Below are 22007 nucleotides of genomic sequence, written 5' to 3'. Positions count from 1 at the left end.
ATATTTTATATATATATTTTATATATGTGTGTATATATATTTTATATATATTTTATATATGTGTGTATATATATTTATATATATATTTTATATATGTGTGTATATATATTTTATATATATATTTTATATATGTGTATATATATTTTATATATATATTTTATATATGTGTGTATATATTTATATGCACACATATATATTTTTATATATATTTACATATATATGTATATATACATACACATATATACATATACATAATATATTTACTTTAAATACATATGTAATATATATACTTTATATGTATTCCTTTTTTGCCACCCATGTATAAAACCTTGGCAACACCTCCTCTATCTTTTCTGTTCCTGTCAACAGCTAGGACGTAGTAGAAAGAAAGGGGAGATCATAGTTCCTTTTGTGTAAGATGTATACATAGTGACACTTGTTAAGTAGTGTTGAGGATTCAGCTACATGTTGCATGTGCAAGGACCCATCAAAGTGACACATAATAGGATGCTCAATAGTATCTGGGGTCGGCTGGCAAGTCAGGTCAGTTCAATTTCTCTGGCATCTATTATTTCTGTTTCTCAGCAGACTGAATAATGACAGGCCATCACTTTATTCCTAGATTATATGAGAGACTTCTAATTGGACCTATTGGCTCAAACCTAGTCCATTAAACTCTTCCTTTTGGCCACCATTTGCCTTCCTAAAGCCCTGTTTTTGTCCATGTTACTCTTGTTCAAACCTTTCAGTGGCTGCCCGTGCTTATCAGGAACCTTCTAAATGTCTTAATGGCCACTCAGGGGCCTCTCTTACTTTCTTAATACTAGGCTTGGTACTTGTTCTCCCCTTGGGATTTCAGCTCTCCGCAAACCTGCCGCCATCTCCCTCTCACGGAAACAACTGATCCTCTTTGGTTGGCTTTGTCCACGTGTGCAGGGAATCGTGGTATCTTTGGGGGAAGAAGAGAGCCCAGAATCTGGGGAGCTCTAGCCTCCCTTCTGCAGCAAGGACTTAGGGCTGACCCAGTGCTTCTGAGGATATGCTTTTGAGCTTGCCATTCAGCAAAGAACGGTGGAGTAGGAGGCTCTACCCTTTGGAAGACTTGAAGCTTCGGTGGAAGGACCACCTAAGTCATTTACTTTTTTTGTATCCTCTGCATTATACTATCCATAAAATCTCTTAGGGGATTACTTACTAATGCCTATAACCATTCTTTGACCCATCCTCAACCATGTTCAACTTGGAAAGCATGTGTTGTGTAGTAGATTTGGTAGATTTGTAGGGAATCCCCCCAGCTGGTGATAGCATTTGTGGCCGGCAGTCACGTATACGAAAGTGTGAAGGTGTTTGCCTTTTTTGTTTTGTTTTTCTATTTCAAAGGGCTTTCTGCAGATTGAGTTTGTGATCTTAAGGAGTTGAATTCAGAATTCTGCTGAGTAGTTCTGCAAACCACATATAGAGATACTGCTGTATGTATAATTATTATTTTTATTTTGCCCACAGGGTGTATGCATGCATTGTGTATTGGTATAGGACAGTGCGAAGTACTTGACACTTTGATTCACGGTTTATACCTTGGGAAATTCTCTTAGAACCTCTGGCCTTCTCTCTTTCTCTCTCAATTTTAGAGAATAGGAACTAGGTTTTAGGTCTCTTTGGGCCTTGAGTCCCAGCATTTTATGGTTCTACTATCTATAAGTCTGACTGATACCAAACACCACTGAGTCCTGAATAAAATGCCTTCTGATTGCTGTTGGAGATTCTATTATGAAACGAAATTGACTTCTAACAGCACATAGCCCTGTTTGGAAAGCAAAGTTTGTATGTTAAATTACTAATTTTATTTTTCTTTTCTTTCCACCAGTTTGCTGTTTTGTGGTTCACAAGAGGTGCCATGAATTTGTCACTTTTTCTTGTCCTGGGGCGGATAAGGGACCGGACACTGACGTAAGTAGTCTGGAAACTATTATTTGATGTTAATGCAGATCTTTGACTTCAACCCCTTTTTAATGCCTGTATAACTGTTGTTTTGGCACATATTCTTAATGGGAAGACTTGTCAATGGGTCCTTTACAACCTTGGCTGGTCCCAGTGAACAGATATATAGTCCTTTTGAGCCCTGGCAGGGCTAGTTCAGGGTCGGAGGAGAATTTGTTAGCTTGTATTCTTCCACTCTGGGCAACCACATGGACTAAGTCCACCAAGTTTATAGTAAGGGCTTTCACTAACACAGTGTGGTTCTTTTCTGAAGATGTTGACAGATTTTACAACCTAACCATGAATCACCCTTTATGGTTCATCCTAACGGGTTATTATTGACTAAAAGGACCATCCTTGCTTTTAGCCAGTGCGACCTCTTCTTCCTAGTTTGCTTCATGAGATCCTTGCTCCCTTTTCATTATGTATTATAAATGCTGCTGTTGATTTAAATAATTTAGCATCTGTTCCACTGAACAACTGATCTCTGAAGCTACCCATGTGTGAACACATAATTTGATTTGTGCCCTAATTCTACCTGCCTCTAGTGAGCATCTCTCTTGCTTGCATCTCTTGTTTATTGAAAAATGGCATCAGCAGAGGAGAGCAGGAGCCAGGAGGCATGGGAAATACCAATACCTAAAATATATTGAGTGGAAAATTGGGCTGTTACATGGAAAATATTTTAACAACAACAACGCAGTTGCAGGGGAGGCCTAGGAAAGGAGACATTTCTATTCCGAATTGCTTTTGTGGGACCACTTCAGTCACTAATACTTGCATTATGTGCCCCAAGTGTGATTCCTACCTTTGGCTCTTGTGCTTATCAGGAAGCACAGATTTCAAGTCAGCCCTGTCCGTGCAGGCAGGGCTGAAATCTTTCCTTTTCTGAAGAGGGCATACTCCCAGTGAGCTCTGAGGGGTTCCGATTTGCCTTGTTTTGGCCCAGTAGTGAAGGAACTTAAACTACATTTCCACTCAGGTGCTGGTGGAAAGTGCACAGAGCAGGAGCCCTGGGCTCTGAGCTGCTCCTGGCCCCGCAGAGGCTCTGCGTGTGGGAGCCAGAGAGACTCCGAGATCATCCTGTTTTATATGTTCATGGACCAGAAAGCCCGCATCCATGGGCGGCTCACCTACATACAAAAAACTAGTGTGCACCACCCCACCCTTTCACATGCCGTTTCTTTCTGGAATATTGCCTCCATTTGGGACATTTTAGAGGTAAAAATAGATGGAGAGGAAGAGGACCAGCTTTCCAGAAAGTTGGCCTCAAACATCACATGGTATTTCTTTAGCCTCCTTACTCATTATTCTTGGCCCATCCTTCTCTTCTCTGATTTTGGCTCCAGCAAAAATGGTGTGTCTGTCTGTCTGTCTTTCTGTCTCCTGCCCACAGGAAAATAGTTTTTGTCTGACTCCTTCCCTTCCTTCCACTTTATTCTTTTGGCTTAAGTACCCTTTATTAAGTACTTAATATGGGAGAAGATAGACATTAAAGTATCACTAATTAGGGTAGAGGCTCTCTGAGTGTGTTTACCTAAGGGATCGACTCTGGGTGGCCAGAGGCTTCCCCAAGGAAATGGCGTTTAAACCAAGCTTCAGGAGCAAGTGGAGATAGGCAGGCACAAGGGAACATGTGTGCACGCACGCTGGAGCATAAAGGAGCCCCATGGAAGACTGTCTCAGTCAAAGGGAAAAGCAGGTGAGAAAGCCCTGAAGCGGGAAGATGTTCAGTGTATAAGAGAAAACAAGAAGGCTGGTCATCACATGTGTAGTCAGGGATTTTGAACACAAGGTTAGGAATAATAGGGATCCAGAGAAAGGGTTTAAACTAGGAATGATGTGATTCTGTTGGCATGTTATATGATTTCTTTGCTTTCCTTGTAGGAAACACCAACAGCAGAAATGGGTTTGATGTAGGGGTGAGGAAGGTGGAAGGAGCTCGAGGTAAAGGGAGGCAGTGGGGATAGACAGAGTGAACTCACTCATGGTACATTTAGGAGCTCGTCCCCAGCTCTTGGCCATTGGAGGATCAGGGAGGTGAAGGTGTTGAGAAAGACTCTCAGGCCTCTCGCCCAAACCTATGACTGTATGGAGGCCATGGAGGAAGAATGTGTTTGGAGGTATGGGACAGGGCGGGCAGATCAAGGGATTCTCTTCAGACCAGCTCAGTTTGAGAAGTCTCAGTGGAGAGCACAGTTATCTGCACATGCAGGTGTGGAGTTTGGAAGTAGAGTGTGTCCTGAAGATAAAGATTCCTCTGTTTTGTTATTTTAAAGTTTGGGTGTGGATCATCTCGCTAAGAGAAGGAGGTATAGAATGCGGAGAAAAGAGATTAGGGCCCAGAAAAGAGCACTGAGGGGCTCCCGTGGGTTGAATGGGAGAAGGGGGCTGGGAAAGGGAGACCAAGGAGGGGCAGGTGGAGAGGCCGATTTAACATTTCCTAGAGGGACCTTAGATCAACTCTCTGAGTACATCCGTGATTGTGTTATGAATTCTGTAAGCTTTTGATATCACACATAGATACATAATGTACACCCCAGTTTGCACGGGGCTGTCTTGTTTACACGAGGAAGTCTTGGTTTATGCCTTCTACAGCTTAATGTCCCTTAGTTATTTTTAGCAGCCCCTTTCATGCCCACAATTCTTACCATTTTTGTTTTTTTTTTAATATTTATTTCTGAGCGAGAGAGAGAGAGACAGCGTGAACAGGGGAGGGTCAGAAAGAGAGGGAGACACAGACTGTGAAGCAGGCTCCAGGCTCTGAGCTGGCTTTCAGTACAGAGCCCAATGTGGGGCTCGAACTCTTGAACGGTGAGATCATGACCTAGGCCGAAGTTGGATGCTTAACCGACTGAGCCACCCNTGTGCTGGTCTGCTGGGTGTGAAATACAGTGGGAGGGACACCTGTGATCTGATGCGTCTCAGTTCTGTCCCTACCCGGTGTTGTGTTGACCCACTGTACGTGCTCAGTCTCACATTTTAATATCCGTGAAAGTGAAGATAAAAGACTTCTTTTTTTTTTAATTTAATAAGAGAGAACAAAGAAGTACAGCCTGTGCATTCTCCTCTAAGGAGAACATTTGCCTTTTGGTCGTTGGCATTGAGAGGCTGATCCTTAGGACTTTGTGCAGCCAGGGCAGGAGAAGGCTCTTCTGTGTGCGGGCCGGTGTTAACTCCCTGTCTGGATTCGCAAGATGCCGAAGTTGGAGCTGCACCGGGGAGGTAGCTGGAAGAGCATGAAGGTGTCAGGACAGACAGAGCTGCGATGAGAAGGGAGGATTTTCTTACTTGTTCTTTTAGAACGTTTTAAAGTGCTCGGATTCTAGAGCTGGAAGGGGTGTTAAAGACTTACCTAGGTTAACCTTATTTTATAGATGAGACCGAAGCATAGAGAAGAAAGGCATAAATGATCTGGGGGCACTGTGACATGTTGTCCCCTTGGTGTCCAGTGTGTTAGTGGTGGACTCGACGGCCATGGAAGGAAAGAGGGGGCAGGGCATGGCCAGTCAGAGAAGTTGCTAGCTCATGTCTTGGTGTGTTAATCGTTCGAAGTTCTGCTCACACACTTAGAAAAGTGCTAAAGGGCATGAGAAAAATGAATTAAAGAAACGGGGATCAGGAAACACAAAATGCAACCAAGGAGAAGGAAAAAAAAAAAAGACCTTAAGCATCCCCACCCCCCCAAAATTTAAAAGTTTTCTAGACTAAGACTTGTTTCATCCATGGCAAAGGCTTAAGCTGCACACAGGGTGTGCTGTTGGATGATGCAGGGTCGGAGGATACCAGAACGCTCCCACATGGGGCCGAAGGCGTTGATGGACCCCATGACGTGCCCCAGTACTGTCCTCAGTCTGTCCATCCTCAAGATAAAAAGACAAGCACTTAAAAGTGAAATAGCAGTGCCTCGATCCCAGTAGCCAGATGGCAATAGCTAAACATTCTTTGGAACAGAGATCATTGAAAGAATGCAGAAGTTGTAGGGAAACTCGGGGAGGAGAGAGGGTGTCTGGGTTCCCTGGCAGGACCCCCCTTCCCCCACCTGGCCATGTTCTCCGCCCTCCCCCCACTCTGGACGGGCAGTGTTCTGTTGCCAGACATTCCCTGCCGCCAACATGTCTGGAGATCAAAGCCACGTGTGTCTGAGGTTGAAATGCAGCCCGCTGCACACCAAGGAAGTGGGGAGAGGAAAAGGAAAGGCTTGGTGTTGGAAAGGCACTTTGGGTAGGTGCTTGAGGCGTGTGGCCTCCGAGGGCAGCCTGAGGCTCTGCCCAGCACCCCTGCCCCCATCCAAGCTCTTGTAAGATGACAAATAACGAAAATGGCCCATGTTTAGAAAGAGCTGACTTCCTTTCATTCTTCGCCCTTCCCTGCCCCCCCGCCCCCCAATTAAGACATGAACTAGAACATGGACAAGCACAGGAAGGACTCTGACCTTGTTTGCCTTTTGGGGTGGGGGATGGACAGTGTGATTTTGGACAGTGCTTTTGTTTCTTCAGCGGCCACTGATCCCCTGAGCTGATGTTGTTCTCTTCCTTGCTTTGGCCGCAATGGGGTGGGCGGGTAGGTGGTGGGTCAGAGAGGCCTGACACCTTCCTCAGACTCTTCCCTTCACCATTTAAAATTTCAGCTCACCAGCTGCTTTGTCTTGCATTCTGGAACTCCTCCCACTGCTTAGAACAATCTACACTCAAATTCAGTCTGTTCATGAAGCCCGTCCTGCTAAAGGGGACCAGGGTATTCGGGTCTTCAGTATGAGTGTATATGTGTGCGTGTATGTGTGCTTGTGTGTGCGTGTTTATTAGCACATTCAATCTTCTTTTTCATACCTTGTGTTTCCTGTGGGTGCCTTCAGGGGGAGAGAACAGTGCGGCAGACCTTTCAGACATGCCTACCAATCTCTGTCCTGCCCTGAAAACCATAGACAAACACACCCCTCCTTTTAATATGTAAAGTCGTAGGCAGAGAACGGTCTCTATGCGATGTGTATAAACCCACACAAACGTTAGACAACTCTTTAAACACAACCTTTGGATATATTTGCTCTGTGGGCTGGATCTGAGAGCATTTGTGAAAGAGGGAAAGGGATTGACCTGTTCAAAGGCTTAAAGCCTACCTAGTGGCAGTTCTGCTTCCCTTGCATCTGTGTTTGTTTTCTTTGTATCTGCCTTGTGCCTTTTCACCGGTCCCCTGCCTTTCTGGGGAGAACCTGTGCATGTGGTCTCTTGTACTTTTTAGAGCTGAGCCGTACAGTTAAACAGCATTCAGGTGACTTAAAAATCCCTTCATGGATCGTTAGTGTACTTCACCTGAGACACCACCAGCATCCGTACCGACAGCATCAGGACTTAGCTGGTGCTTGCCAGAGTGTTTGTGAGGGCATAAATGAAGAAATGAACTTGTTAAAATGCGGGAAGGCTTGCTTCTGATTTGGTGCGTCTTTTAAGTCAGAAAAGATTGTAGAACTGAGCCATTGGAGGAAGCTTGAGAGCATTGACTTTAAATGCTTGGAGCTGAACCTGGAAGCGATTGGGCACATGGCTACAAGCCAAAAGTGGTACCGGTGTGAAGCTGCACTCCGCAGGGGGCTGTACGTCCAGCATGCGAAATCACATTCGTTTGGTTACGACAGTCTTGAGAATTCTCTCGTTCTGGAGTTCTTTCCGGTGTCTTAGAAACTGAGCACATGAAAAAGGCTGCTGAGTTGTTTAAAATTCAACATTTCAGAGCTTCATTTGTAACAAAACTCAAAACATTTAAAATAAACCTAGAAATTTAATTAGCAAATCTTCTATTTTCTCAAAGTGTGCTTTTACATTTAATATGGAAATAAGACAGTTTTGTGAGCAAACCCAACTGTACTCGAAACACTTTTCTGTTCCTGAACCGACAAAGGAGGTTTGTAAAAGGTGCAGGTGCTAAGAAGTTGCCTTTAAAATTCAGCTGAGTGAGGTCCCGAGAGCTATAGAGTCGGAATTGGAAGTCCTGCCCCGCCATGTCACTGAAAATCCCCGTAGACCTTGGTTTTCTTATTTATGAATATGGAGGTTGAACTTGGTGGTCTTTGAAGCTGTTGGCAGCCTTCGGTGACATTCCATCACTAAATACTTAGCGCTCGGTGCCCTGATGATAGGAAGGCAAAGAGCATCCTTGCCCTCCTGGTGTGCCCTCTCTAATCAAAAGGATGAGCTGAGCGTGCAAACAATGATAAGATTGCAGATGATAGCCACCATAAATGGGGAAGAAATAAAATGCTACTAAGTGTGGAGAGAGAGAGCAAGCACCTTATAGAAGATGGAGGGAAGGCTTCCTGAAGGTGTTTAAGATCTATAAGATTTCTTTCCTTTGAAAATCCTTTTACAAACCAGTAGGACCACTATTTGGAGTTCTAGCTCTTGCCAAACGCTGCTATCCAGTGGTGCGCGAACTGCGGTGACACGCACGTGCCAAGGACCTGTGAAAACACACTCTAGGGAGACACGCGGTGTTCTGTGTGTCCTGGTGGGACAGCCTTTAGGTCACCCTCAGAGGAGGGCTCGGCGGGGTCCTGAAACCACCCTGTGCACTCGCCCACAGGTACCATTCCTCACGTGCTGTGATGCCACCGGAAACCTTAAAAAGAAGTTATTTCAGGGAAACAAACCCAATACAAAACTCCCGTGCTAATTCTGCTCTGCAGTGGGTGGATTATTTTATGTACCAGATTCACAGTAACAGAAGTATTTCCTACAAGGGAAGGGACTCCTGCTACTTTGCGCCAAATTAATTTAGCTGGGAGTTAAAAATAGCCACAAAGACTTGCATCCGCCATTCGGATGTACTAAAGGAGACACATCCATTGTCTTTAGCTACCAAGTTTGGGCCAGTGAGGAGAGGGGAAATGAGTGCCTCATATTTAATCAGTGCCACCAGAATGCCTATTCTCAAGGGAGTCACCCTGGGGGCTTTTCAGTGTAATCCAAAGGTTTGAGTTGCCACTGCTCAAACATCTTCGGAACTTCTCTCGGAATGGCATGTAAGGCCAGTAATAGCACATTCTTCGCAAAATCTCCACTCTTGGCAAACTGACAGCCTTTGAGAGTGTGGTGAGGTTGTTTGGGGGAAGTGACCCCCGTTTAGTGGAGCCAGATCTGAACAAGGGGCAACGATTAAGGTGGATGGTACGGTTTTGGGTCCAAAAGGGAAGTCGATAAGGTTAAAAGAGTATTTTCCTGGGAGAGTCGTACATGGATGCTGATGTCAGGTTTGAAGGTGTGTGTGTGTGTGTGTGTGAGAGAGAGAGAGAGAGAGAGAGAGAAGCCCGTAGGAATCCTCATGTAGCTTCTCAGGGGCACTTCCACGTTGGCTAAAAAAAAAAAAAAAACAAAAAACAAAAAAAACCAACAACTGTTGCGTTGCTTAATGGTCTTGCCTGCAGAGCGAATTCTTCATGGAGAGATCCTTTTCCCTTTGAAAAACAAGAGCTCAATGGGAAGCCTGCCATAGAACAGGTACTCAGGAAGAATGAGTGGAAGAAGGTCTAATTTGACCACCGGTGAGTTGTATGTATCTGGGGCTGAATTACTTAGTTTTAGCTATACATGGGACTGTTCATGAATTTCCCCACTCCTAGGAGTGGATTTGTTTATTTAGAGAACCAGTGGGGGAGGGGCAGAAAGCAGGGGACAGAGGATCTGAAGCAGGCTCTGCATTGAGAGCAGAGAGCCCACTGAGGGGCTTGAACTCATGGACCATGACCTGAGCCAAAGTCAGATGCTTAACTGACTTGAGCCATCCAGGTGCCGCCTCCAGGAATGGATATTTCATCAGTATCATGGCACCTCAGGAGGAGGATGGGAGAAACATACCTGATGGACTTTCCTACTTTTCCTAAACCATTTCAAATCATTGTCTTAACTATTGGGAGTTTACAAAATGGTGGACCTGGGCCTTAGCTGTTGACTGGCTAGGATAAAAACTAGTGTGATGGCTTCCTTCTTGATTTCTCTTTACCTGTGCAAGTGACTTAGTAACATCAGGCAGTTCACGATTTACAAACAGCCGAATTAACTTATTCCTGAGAGCTGTTGCTGGCAATGATGTTTAAGGAACCTACAGCTAGGGCTGAAATCACTGGAAGCCCAGAGCTAGAAATTCTGCTACCCAGGTAATGACATCTTCGTGGTATTACCTGATGTGTATTTAGCATCACTTATGTCTGTTGCTGTGTGTGTGTGTGTGTGTGCGCGCGCGCACTATATGTCATCATTAAATGCTTTTTGGGCATTTATTGTTGCCAGGAACTGGGGGGTGCAAAGGTTAATAGATCTAGCCCTTGTCTTCAAATAGTTTATCCTTAGCAGGAAGTCATAGACCAAAATAAGCATTATTCAGATAATTGAATGGATAATGTATACAAATACACTAGGCATACGTTAATCCCATTGTGTAAATGTGAAAGTCAAGGCTCAGGGTTGGTTCAAGGACTTGCTAGAATCTGGTAGTGAATCGTGCATTAAGCTTTGGACCAAGTCTCTGCTTCCAAACCAATTCTTTCCTCAATACCAAGTGGGTTCGTCAGCAAAGTCACTTAAGGGGCAGATTTTCTGCCGGTGAAAATTCTCTATTTTTGTGACTAGAATCTTGAGTCAGTGTGACTGAGAAAACTTAAAATGGTAAGAGAAATTTGAAATAAGTTCCGCAGAGATTAACAGTAAAAGCACTCATAAGTGAGCCCAACAAGGTGAATTCACTAGTGGTGACAGAGCACGTAGGACTGAGGATCCTGTGAGAGCCTAGAGCAGTTTGGTGACTTAGTCTGGGTTCTTCTCAAGAAGGTGGAAGGTAGTACTTCCTAGGACCCGGGGATTCTGGAAAGATTTGTTTTAAGTGGCTTTACCCTAAGCTGTAAGCCAGCCTGGAGAGCTTTTTGGCTTCTGTCTGAGGCTTGTTCCTGGATTTTAGTGAGACACTTTTTTACAAGCTAAAGTAGGAGTCCCATTCAATTAGCTGGTACCTTCCTCACCATGACTGTCTTCTGCTTAATAAATTTCCAGCAAGAGACCCTATCTATGGACAAAAAAAGAAGTACATTTCCTCAGGGCTAGGAGAGGGAAGGAGATTTGTAGAGGATTTTCTAGCTAACATTACTGCTGGTATCCCTATTTATTTACAGTGAGATCAAGGGTCAGAAACAGTTGTAATCCAATGAGCCCACTTATTAGGACTTCTGTCTAGGCCTTTGGTAGTGGTTAAGACAGATAAAGCAAGTGGGGAGGTACTTCCTCTGACAGCTTTTTCTCTTGTGTTGTACCAGAAGCAATGAGCAAGCAATCATGGCAGCCAGTACTAGCAAGAGGTCAGATGGATGGTGGGAAGGTCAGTTCTAATCATTGTTCATTCAGTGTTTCTACTTTTGTAATCTAACCTCCCAAAACGTATTTGAATTTATACCATGGGGGGAAAACTAGGTTCAAAGAAGAGCGTCCTTGTCCAGATTATTGTCAGATGACCTTCAGGCATCAAATAGTCCTGATTGCATTCCCCAGATAATTTCCCTGATGTAGAAAGAATGCTCAGGTTCTTATGTTGAGGATGTCACACTCAGAATGTACAACCGTGTCCTTATTTTATCACAGTCTGTACTCCCTGCATCTCCTCCACTACCCAAGCCAGTGCTTATTCCTGTTAGTCTATGTTGGAGGAACACCAGATGGTCATCTGTGCATAGCCTCCCAAGCCAGAAGCTTTGGGATCATCTGGGTTGTCTCCATCTCTCTTGGCTTTCACATCTTAAGCGGTCTCCAAGTTCAGTGCGCTCTGTCTCTGACTCTCCTCTCCATGCTCCTTGCCGCAATCTTCATGAAAGCTTCATCATGTTCTGTGAATTGGCCTTGCTGGCTCTGCACTGTTTCTCCTTTAGTCCGTCCTTCGTATTGCCAGCCAGTGGTACTCCAGTCGTTGTGTGTATAAAACATATCAATATTTGTCAAAGGTTACTCCTGAGTCCCACAAGAGCACTCCACCGGTTGTTAGCTGGGGCTGTTGGCCAGAATGTTGCAGTGCCTCACGTTGGCCTTCCCAGGAGGGTAGTCTTGTGCCGGTGTTCCAAGAAGGCAAGCATAAGTGTACACATGCCTAAAGTTCTGCTGGCGCTGTGTTTTCTGATGTCCCATTCACCAAAGCAAGTCACATGGACAAGCCCAGAGTCCCTGTGAAGGTAGGTTAGGAATCTCTAGAAAAACAGAACTAAGGGTCTGTGTGCATATTTATCATACAAGGAGACTTANGTAGTTCTAGTGCAAAGGCCAGCAGATGAGATTAAGGCCCAGTGTTTCCTTAGAGGTCCAAAGGTGGGGAAGAAGCCCATGTACTAGTTTGTAGCCATTTGGACAGGAAGAACTCGTGTGTATGTGTGTGTGTGTGTGTGTGTATGCATGTGCACATGCACATGTGCGTGCACAAGGTACGGGGGAAGAGCAGTCAGTGTTTTCATTCTATTTAGGCTTTCATTAGGGAAGGCAATCTACTCTATTCCTCCACCAGTTTAAATGTTAATCTTGGGGCGCCTGGGTGGCTTAGTCGGTTAAGCGTCCGACTTTCGCTTAGGTCATGATCTCGCGGTTCGTGGGTTCGAACCCCGCGTCGGGCTCTGCGCTGACTGCCAGCTCAGAGCCTGGAGCCTGTTTCAGAGTCTGTGACTCCCTCTCTCTGATCCTCCCCTACTCAGGCTGTCTCTCTCTCTCTCTCCTAGAAATAAATAAAACATTTAAAAAAATTCTTTAAATGTTAATCTTAACCAAAAACTCCCCCACAGAAACCTCATTTGACCAAAAATCTGGGCACCCCGTGGCCGAGTCAAGTTGACAAACAGACTTAGCCATCACGGGGAAGACACGATGTGGGTCCTGGGAGGCATGGGTTGCTCTCGCCATTAATGTAACCATTTGCCATAGGAAGACTGATTTTGATCCTATTATATTTTCTTTCCCCTACATCTTACTCATCTCTGTATCCTTAATACTTAGTATGGTTTCTAACTCCTTTTCCTTGGTTTGAGTAAAATATCTATAAAACGTTCTAGAAGATTGTCTCACGATCAGCAGCCGTTTTAAAATTCTGAATCATTGTCTTTAGAAAATGAATTTTTAAAAAAGTATTAAATTTTTTAAAACATATTGAGGGACTAGTCTATTAGGACACAAATTTAAGCCTAACCAAATTAAGCAAGATATCCATTGAACTGTACTCACAAACTTGTGTGTGACCAGCCTTTTTCTTAATATTTCTTCTGTTAAATGTTGATGGGAAAAACAGCTTCTCACAAGGAAATACTTGTTTGGTCAACCATATAATTTCAATTTATATTCATTCAGTGAAGTGATTGCTAACTGCACAGTTAATCTGGGGAGGTTTATAACCTCAGTTCAAGAAGGGAAATGACATAGCCAGGAACACTACCTTAGGAGGTGATTATCAGATTTCTTTCCACTTTGGCCACTGCTGTTCTAGATGCCTATCATATCCCTAACTGTGCCAGCAAGAATAATTTATGCATAACTCAGAGGTGGCTATTCATGCTCATAAGAAATTTATATTGGTAGAAGATTGCTGAGTGAAATACTAGATTTTGAAATACAGAGATTGTAAACTTTTACAAGTGAGGGTTTGTTTATTTTTCATGTCCTAAACCACAGTTAAGTACCTTTCAGAAGGCAGTTTGGAGGCTTGCTTTCTGCCATCTTGAGTTCCTAGCCTGTACCTCCCTATCTCTCTTTCAAGACCGGAAGCTTTGTAGAGTTAACATGGGGTAGAAATGTTTAAAACATGAGGATTTCATACTTGAAAATGATATTCTCTGTGGAGGAGGGTGATTTTAGGTTTCTAGATACTAAGCTGTATCATGACTCATTTGTTCTTAAACAGGTCGTTCTGTTACTAAAAATTAATCACAAAAGACCAGGGAATCTTGAAACAGAGAGATCACACACAGCAGGTTCTTAAAATTAGCAAGGCAGGTCTGTTCTCTTCTGCATTTGCGAAGTTTGAATGATGCACCAGGATTTAGGTAATTCATTTTAATCACATTTGTCCTATTGTAAATAGGTGAGTTAGAGTAACTTAATGTACAGAATAAGAATGGAGGAGGGGGTGGTAATGGTAAGTTGAAAACTTGAAAATGAATCCCATAAGTGAAACAGATCTTCTCTTACAAGCACTTGCTGTGAGTTTGGAGCCATGTGCTTAGGTACGATCATATTCTCACCTGAACAACTTCTGTTCGTCTAGGAGCTGGACCCTGGGAGAGTCCAGCAAAACAGCTTCCTGATTGGCTCCTCATTTCCATCCTTGTCTCTTGCAGCTTTCCCTCTACACGCAGCTAGAGTGAGATTTTGCATGTATCAGGCAAATCAGATCATTGCATCACTCTATCTAAACTCTTCGGTGGCCTCCTTTGACCATTAGAATAAAACGTAAACTCTTTACCTTGGTCAGCAAGGTTATGGTGATTGTGATCTTGCTCCTGTTCATCTCACTGACTGGAACATGACAAGCTCATTTGAGCCTTAGGTCTTTTGCACAGGTGATTTCTTCTGGAATGAGGCTCATTCATACCATTCAGGTCTCTACTCAGATGACCCCTCCCTGGAGATGCCTCTTTAGATCACGTCCTCCCGTTATTTTTCTGTTAGTCTTTCCTTGTATATTCCATAGCCCTTATCACTACTTGAAACCATAGCATTTACTGGGTTATTTTTTCATCTCTTCCACAAACCTGAAATACAGATAAGTGCAGGTGTGTTGTCTTTTGCTTCTATTTAACTTAGAACAGTGCCTGGCACATGCAGTGCTCAGTGTTGGCTGCCTGAGTGAATATTACTCTCACAAGACAGAGACCAGGCTTAGAGTTTTGTTGCCTTCCAGCAGTATAAAGAGCCTAGGATCAGTGGGGATTTTTCGTCTTCTGTGATGACGCTGCCATGCAATACATTAACAAACTGGGCCATGTCACTTAAGCCTAAGGTGTACCATGTGATTGCATCTTCCAAAGAAACTGCGGTTTTCATAATCCTGTTAATATGTGGCCTATAAAATTCAAAATGTACATGATCAGTCTTACTTAATTAGAATTTTCTAACCACCGGAATGTGAACGTCCGCCATTCTGGGTAAGTGGGATAAGGGTTGAATTTCAGACCTTTAGGATAATTTACACCTAATAGGATCTTCACGTGGAAAGTTCTGGCCTGGCTGCATATTGGCTTGGGAGCAGTGTCCTTGTTCTTAGGTTTCCCTCTGCAGCCATTGGTTTCTCTTCACATTCTTGAATAGTAAGGAGTTAATGTAAATTGGGATATATCACTGTGATGGAGTATGTGCAGCCATTAAGAATGATGATGATAAAGGTAGGGAAAATGCTTCCGTGGTACTCAGTGCAAGGGGCTTACTATAAAGGCATTACTATGATTAGAATTCTGACAGAATTTGTAAATTGGGGCCGGACCTAGAAGCGAACCTAAGAAAATGATATCATTTGATTTTTTAAAAAATTTATTGAGTGCTTTTTTTTTTTTAAAATATTTTTATTTCTAGGAGAGAGAGAGAGAGAGGCAGCGAGACAGCGTGAGCAGGGGAGGGTCAGAGAGAGAGGGAGACACAGACTCTGAAATAGCCTCCAGGCTCTGAGCTGGCAGTCAGCACAGAGCCCGACGTGGGGCTCGAACCCATGAACCGTGAGATCACGACCTAAGTGAAAGTCGGACGCTTAACCGACTAAGCCACCCAGGCGCCCCATATTTAGTGCTTATTTTTAAGAGAGAAACTGAGCATGAGTGGGGGAGAAGCAGACACAAGGAGACACAGAATCCGAAGCAGGTTCCAGGCTCTGAGCTGGATGCAGGGCTAGAACTCACGAACTGCAAGATTATGACCTGAACCAAAATCAGATGCTTAACTGACTGAGCCACCCAGGCACTCCAGTGCTTTGACTTCTTTAAAGATGACTGGATTTGGGAGAGCTTCTTTCTGGATTTCATCTTCTTAGAACAATGCAGTTTTCAATAAGTCATCCTGTAATTTGTGAGGAATATGACAAAGTGCTGTGTTCCTTCAGAATGTTATCTGCTCGGGGCACACCCACCCATCTTGAGAGTTCTTTGTCCAACAGTGTGATGAGAAAGCAGGTTGTTGTAGATGTCTAGACTGCTTAATGCTCAGTGTATCAAGCAGGAGGGTAGAAAACCTGACCAAGTGGTGGCCACACTGAATAAGGGGTGTTCTCCTCACATAACAAAATATGGGGGGCTGGCATTCCGGGGCTAACCTGGTGGCTTCATGATTCAATGAAGGATCCAGCCTCATTCTTCCTTTCAGTTCAGCATCTAACCGTGTAGATTTCATCCTCCTCTTTGCTGCCCTCCTTGTAAAGTGGCTGTTCAAGTACCATCCATCCATGTTCCACACCAGGAGGAAAGAGAAGGGTCAAGTCAGCACAGATGCCTGTTAAATCGATGCACTTCTAAAGAACTCCCCCAGAAACCCAATCCCGCAACTTCTGTTTATATCATATGGCCAGAACTCTGTCACATAACTACTCCTGCTTGGAAAACAGAGGGTTTGGAGGGGCACCTGGGTGGCTCAGTCGGTCAGGCATCTGACTTTGGCTCAGGTCATGATCTCGTGGTTTGTAGGTTTAAGCCCTATGTCAGGCTCTGTGCTGACAGCTCAGAGCCTGGATCCGGCCTTAGATTCTCTCTCTCTCTCTCTCTGTCTCTCTCTCTCTCTGTCTCTCTCTCTCTCTCTCTCCCCCACTCAGCGTGTGTGTGTGTGTGTGTGTGTGTTTCTCTGTCTCAAACATAAACATTTAAAAAATTAAAAACCTAGGGCTTGGAGTTGTTTTGAGCTGGGTATGTTTCCAATTTGAACAAAAGCAGAGTACTTGAGTAATAAAGAGGAAAATGAATGAATATTGGACAGGCAACAAGCCTTGAGTTCTATGTTGAGGGTGAATCACCACCTTTTAGACATAACTGCCTTCACATGTTGTATATGTGTTCTTTTCTATTGCTATGACTTCATCTCCGTACAGGAAAGATTCTGTTGCTCGCATGTCATTAGAGAGCTTCAGATACGATCAAATTTTGTTTCTTGTTTGGTCAATAGTAAACGGAGACCGGAATGAGGAAGTCTTATGATGAGTCTTAATAAGTGTCTTCTTTAAATACTTTGAGTTCTTTGGTGAAGGTACCTTTTCTGTAAGAAGCATTTTGGTTTACATAATATTTTGAGCTTTAGTAATTGGTCAGTTACAATATTCTTTTTTTTTTTTTTTTTTACAAATAGTTTATTGTCAAATTAGTTTCCACATAACACTCAGTGCTCATCCCCATAAGTGTCCTCCTCTATGCCCATCCCCCCCCCCCCCCCCACATCCATCAGTCCTCAGTTTTTGTCAGCATTCAAGAGTCTCTCATGGTTTGCCTCTCTCCCTTTCCCCCACCATTTCCACCCTTCTTCTCCCCCTTGTTCCTCCGTCAAGTTCCTCCTAATCCTCCTATACGTGCAAACATATGATATTTGTCCTTCTCTGCCTGACTTATTTCGCTCAGCATAACACCCTCAAGGTCCATCCATGTTGCTACACATGGCCAGATTTCATTGTTTCTCATTGCCATGTAGTATTCCATGGTATAGATAAACCACATCTTCTTGATCCATTCATCTGTTGATGGACACTTAGGCTCTTTCCATGTTTTAGCTATTGTGGAGAGTGCTGCTATGAACATTGGGGTACACGTGCTCCTATGCCTCAGCATTTCTGTATCCCTTGGGTAAATTCCTAGCAGTGCTATTGCTGGGTCATAGGGGAGTTCTATTGTTAGTTTCCTGAGGAACCTCCACACTGTTTTCCAGAGGGGCTGTACCAGTTTACATTCCCACCAACAGTGTAGGAGGGTGCCCGTTTCTCCACATCCTCGCCAGCATCTAGAGTTCTCTGATTTGCTCATTTTAGCCACTCTGACTGGCGTGAGGTGGTATCTCAGTGTGGTTTTGATTTGTATTTCCCTGATGAGGAGGGATGCTGAGCATCGTTTCATGTGTCTGTTGGCCATCTGGATGTCCTCTTTGGAGAAGTGTCCGTTCATATCTTCTGCCCATTTCTTCACTGGGTTGTTTGTTTTTCGGGCGTGTAGTTTGGTGAGTTCCTTATAGATTCTGGATATTGGTCAGTTACAATATTCTTATTTTTTTGAATTTGAAGTAAACTTCACACCCAGTGTAGGGTTATGAACTCATGACCCTGAGATTAAGAGTTGTGTGCTCTACCAACTGAGCCAGCCAGGTGTCCCCTCTTCCCACAATATTCTTATGACATCGTTCCTGATAGTAGATAAGGGTTGACTGAAACAAAACAATCTCTCAGTAACTGTACTAAAGCAGCTTAGGGCCGCAGCAGCACCCCCCCCCCCAAGCTGAGCAAAACAGCACTTTTCCTTGGGTTCCACTTGTCTTCCGGAATCCGAAGTGCAGCATGGCAGCAAATTTTAAGGAGGTACTGAGAAGCTAGTATGATCACGATAGGAAAGAGATCCAGACAATGACTTAGAAGTGTTGAGTGTGAAGGAAAGAATCAGCCATAGGAATTGATGTGAGATGCCCTCCAGCCTAGGAAGAAGAGTGAACTTACTTTGGAACACCAAGGGTTAACCCAGACCCAATGACTAGGCATTGCGTGTAGCACGTATTCCACAAAGCACCTTCCAAAGAGTAGACGTTTCTAAGAAGAGGGTCTCCAGAACAGGGAGCCCCAAGAAATACAACATGGGATGATAGTCTTGCTTCACCCAGAAGGAACAGAGAAGGCTCTGCACACTTGAAGTCTGAGGTGAGGGTCTGGAATGCCCTTCTCCCTACCACTTGACCATTTTCTTTTCATTCAAGTGTAATTGACATAGAACATTATTAGTTTTGGATGTATGCCATAACAATTTGGTGGTTATTTATTACTTATTACAAACAATAAGTGTGGTTACCATCTGTCACCACATATTTTTTTTTTTTTTCTTGTAATGAGTGCTTTTACAATCTACTCTCCTGGCAACAAAAAAAAAAAAACCAACCAAACAAAAAAAACACGTCTCTTGGCAACTTTCAAATCTGCAGTACAGTATTGACTGGTCACCATGTTGTATATTACATTCCCTTATTTCATGAGTGGAAGTGTGTACTTTTGACCTCCTTTACCCATTTTGTCCACCTCTGACAACTACTAATCTTCTTTTAACATTCCACATGCAAGTAACATCATTTAGTATTTCTTTCAGTTAGCATGATGCCCTCTAGCTCCATCCATGTTGTTGGAAATGGNTTTTTTTTTTTTTTTTTTTTTTTTTTTTTTTTTTTTTTTTTGAGAGCATGAACCGAGGAGGGACAGAGAGAAAGTGGGACACGGGATCTGAAGTGGGCTCTGCACTGACAGGAGCAAGCCTGATGTGGTGGCTCAAACTTGCTGAGAGATCATGACCTGAGCTGAAGTCAGATGCTCAGCTGACTGAGCCACCCAGGTGCCCCAGGTGTCTTTTTTTTTTTTTTTTTTTTTTTTTTATGGCTGAATAATATTCTATTGTCTGAGTGTGCCACATTTTCTTCACCCGTGCATCCATTGTGATAGACCCTTTGCTTCGTATCTTGGCCATTATAAGGAATGCTGAAGCAGATGTGGGGGGTGTGTATGCCTTTTCAGTTAGAGCTTTTGTTTGTTAAATGCTGGAGGTGAGTTGCTGAATTACATGCTTTGGTTTTGTTCTTTGATTTTGTGAGGAACCTCCATACTCGTTTCCACGGTGGATGCACAAACGTAGGGCCCACCAACAGTGATGAGGGTTCCCTTTAACTTTGTATCGTTGCCAGCAGTTAGTTCTTGTCTTGTTGATCGTAGCCAATCTGACAAGTGTGAAATGATAGCTCATTGTGGTTTTGACTTTCATTTCCCTGATTAGCAATGTTGAACATCTTTTCATATGCTTATAGGCCATGTTGTAGGTCGTCCTTGGAAAAATGTCTATTTCAGATCTTCCCTTGTTTTTTGGGGTTTTTTTTTTGTTTTGCTAGTGAGCTGTCAGGGTTCTGTATATTTTGAATATTAAACCCTTTATCAGATATCCATATCCACCAGGCCCATTCTTAGTCTTTCTTTGAACCCCATGGGCTCCTTTCTTCTCCACCACCCCTTCAGTTGCCCCTCTTGAGTTCTTTCTGTGGGAACCTCTCTGAAGACCTGCATAATCCCATGCCCTGTTTCTGGATTTGCTCCTGCCTGGCAGCTTGTTTAAAGGCAAAGCCCATCTCGCCTCTTCCTGTCCTCCGTGCTGATCTGGAATCTCTCAACACTTATTGACTTAGCAAGTAAATGAAGAGAGGTTGGGTGATTCTACTGAGTTAACCCTGATCTGTAAAACAGAGTTTTGGTTTTAACTTTATATTGACACCAGCACCACTTTCACAGGTTGTCTTTGAGCCAAGGTGGCCTTTTGGCAGAAGGAATGGTTATTGAGAATAACGAGTAACATGGTTCTTTGTATAGGTGCCATCTAGTTGAGGTGTCTGACTTCCATTACTTGTGACAAGGTTGCAAATTACCCGTTGAACTGTTTTTATGAAGCACTTGCTGTCTTGTGGCTCACAGGGGAAAGTTGCCTTCTGCCTCTATTGTTAGTTTTGATGTGGACCATGGAACAGCCCGATGCTTACAGTGGATGTGGCCACAACAAGCCACCAGGGGCTTTTTGTTGGTTGAAACAGAATAACTGGAGAAGAACAAGGCAAGTTTTAAAAATAACTTGGTACACATGTATGTGAAATAACCCTACCTCCCAGTGGCTGAGGAAAAAAAAAAAAACACCTGCAGGTCCCAATTCTGCCTGATGTTCCAGAGTATTTTTAGTAAGAGGGCCCTTTTTTCCTTCATGGTCCATGAGGAGAAAATCATGGCAGAAAAAAATATTGGCAAGGCCACTCCAGTTGTTGGGTGTTTCATTTTGTTTCCACTTCATCCACAAGAGAAAAGCAGACATTCGCGGAGGCTCATCGTGAGCATAGTAGAAAAGGAAAATGTACTGTTTTCTTCTCTCCTTTGTTTATAATGTATGATTTAGTTATAACACATACTGCTGTGAGTTATTTTCAGTATGTGGTAAATTGTTTAAAGGCCTTCTAAGAAACTCCTTTCTCATAAGGTATTTCCCATTTTAATTATATTCAGGAAAAATGATGGTTTCTGGGGTTTCTTAGTAATTAGGTTTTAAATGAACACAACTTCTTTCCCGTAGCGTTCGAACTATCAGCATTTCACTTTTATTGCCACCAGCAGGATTTGGTCTATTTCTAATAGAATCTTCTAAGGGAAATTGATGAACCTGGTAACCTAATTTTAGACCTCTTGAAATTTGGCAGATGGATGGTATTTATAGTGTTCTGAAGCAGTTCCTATTACGTGTTTAAAAATAGTCACATCGTTAGAGACTACAGTCAAGAAAGAAAAGATTTTTAACCTCAAGTCTAGTGCCGAGAACATTGTTTTTAGTCTTGTAAAGTATATATGCATTTTGGTAACAATTTCTAAAGAGCCTTTCTGTACTCTCTTCCTTCTCTTTCCTGTGTGATGCTGCTGTTGTCATGGAAACAGATCTTGGAGTTGCTTTGTTAAACAGTGTAAGGGACTCCCTGATCTGGAGAGTTACTGCAGGTCATTATCCACACAGAGCCTTCATTAAACCGTATGCTACAATGCCTGTTGTAAGCTTGGATGGAACTCTGATTGGAGCTTACACTACAAACACAACATTGACACCCATAAATACGAATCAGGGTCCTCCACCACAGGCGCCTCCACAAGTACAAGCAGTGACACATGGTATTTCTGTTTTAGGTGGCAAGGTACATTTTTGGTTAGGACAGGTCATTATTATGTGCCCAGTTAGGGTTGACGTATGGAAACAGGAGGATTTGGGAAGTTGGTTGAATAGTACAGGAAATGAACAAACCAGAAGTTGG

The 22007-nt window shown here is 43.4% G+C and overlaps 1 protein-coding gene across 1 annotated transcript in view; it reads left to right on the top strand.

The window, feature by feature from the left end:
* Window positions 1-22007, top strand: part of PRKCA (protein kinase C alpha) — a 405148-nt gene that overhangs the window by 152708 nt on the left and 230433 nt on the right. The window contains exon 3 of the mRNA XM_077780362.1: window positions 1865-1947. Within this exon, the coding sequence (XP_077636488.1) occupies window positions 1865-1947 (83 nt within the window). The remainder of the gene's footprint in view (window positions 1-1864; window positions 1948-22007) is intronic.

Source organism: Crocuta crocuta, unplaced genomic scaffold, assembly GCF_008692635.1.
Source record: "Crocuta crocuta isolate KB4526 unplaced genomic scaffold, BGI_CrCroc_1.0 scaffold288, whole genome shotgun sequence".
Taxonomy (NCBI): Eukaryota; Metazoa; Chordata; class Mammalia; order Carnivora; family Hyaenidae; genus Crocuta; species Crocuta crocuta.
The sequence above is the reverse complement of the archived record's forward strand: the minus strand, read 5'-3'. Positions and strand labels throughout refer to the sequence as shown.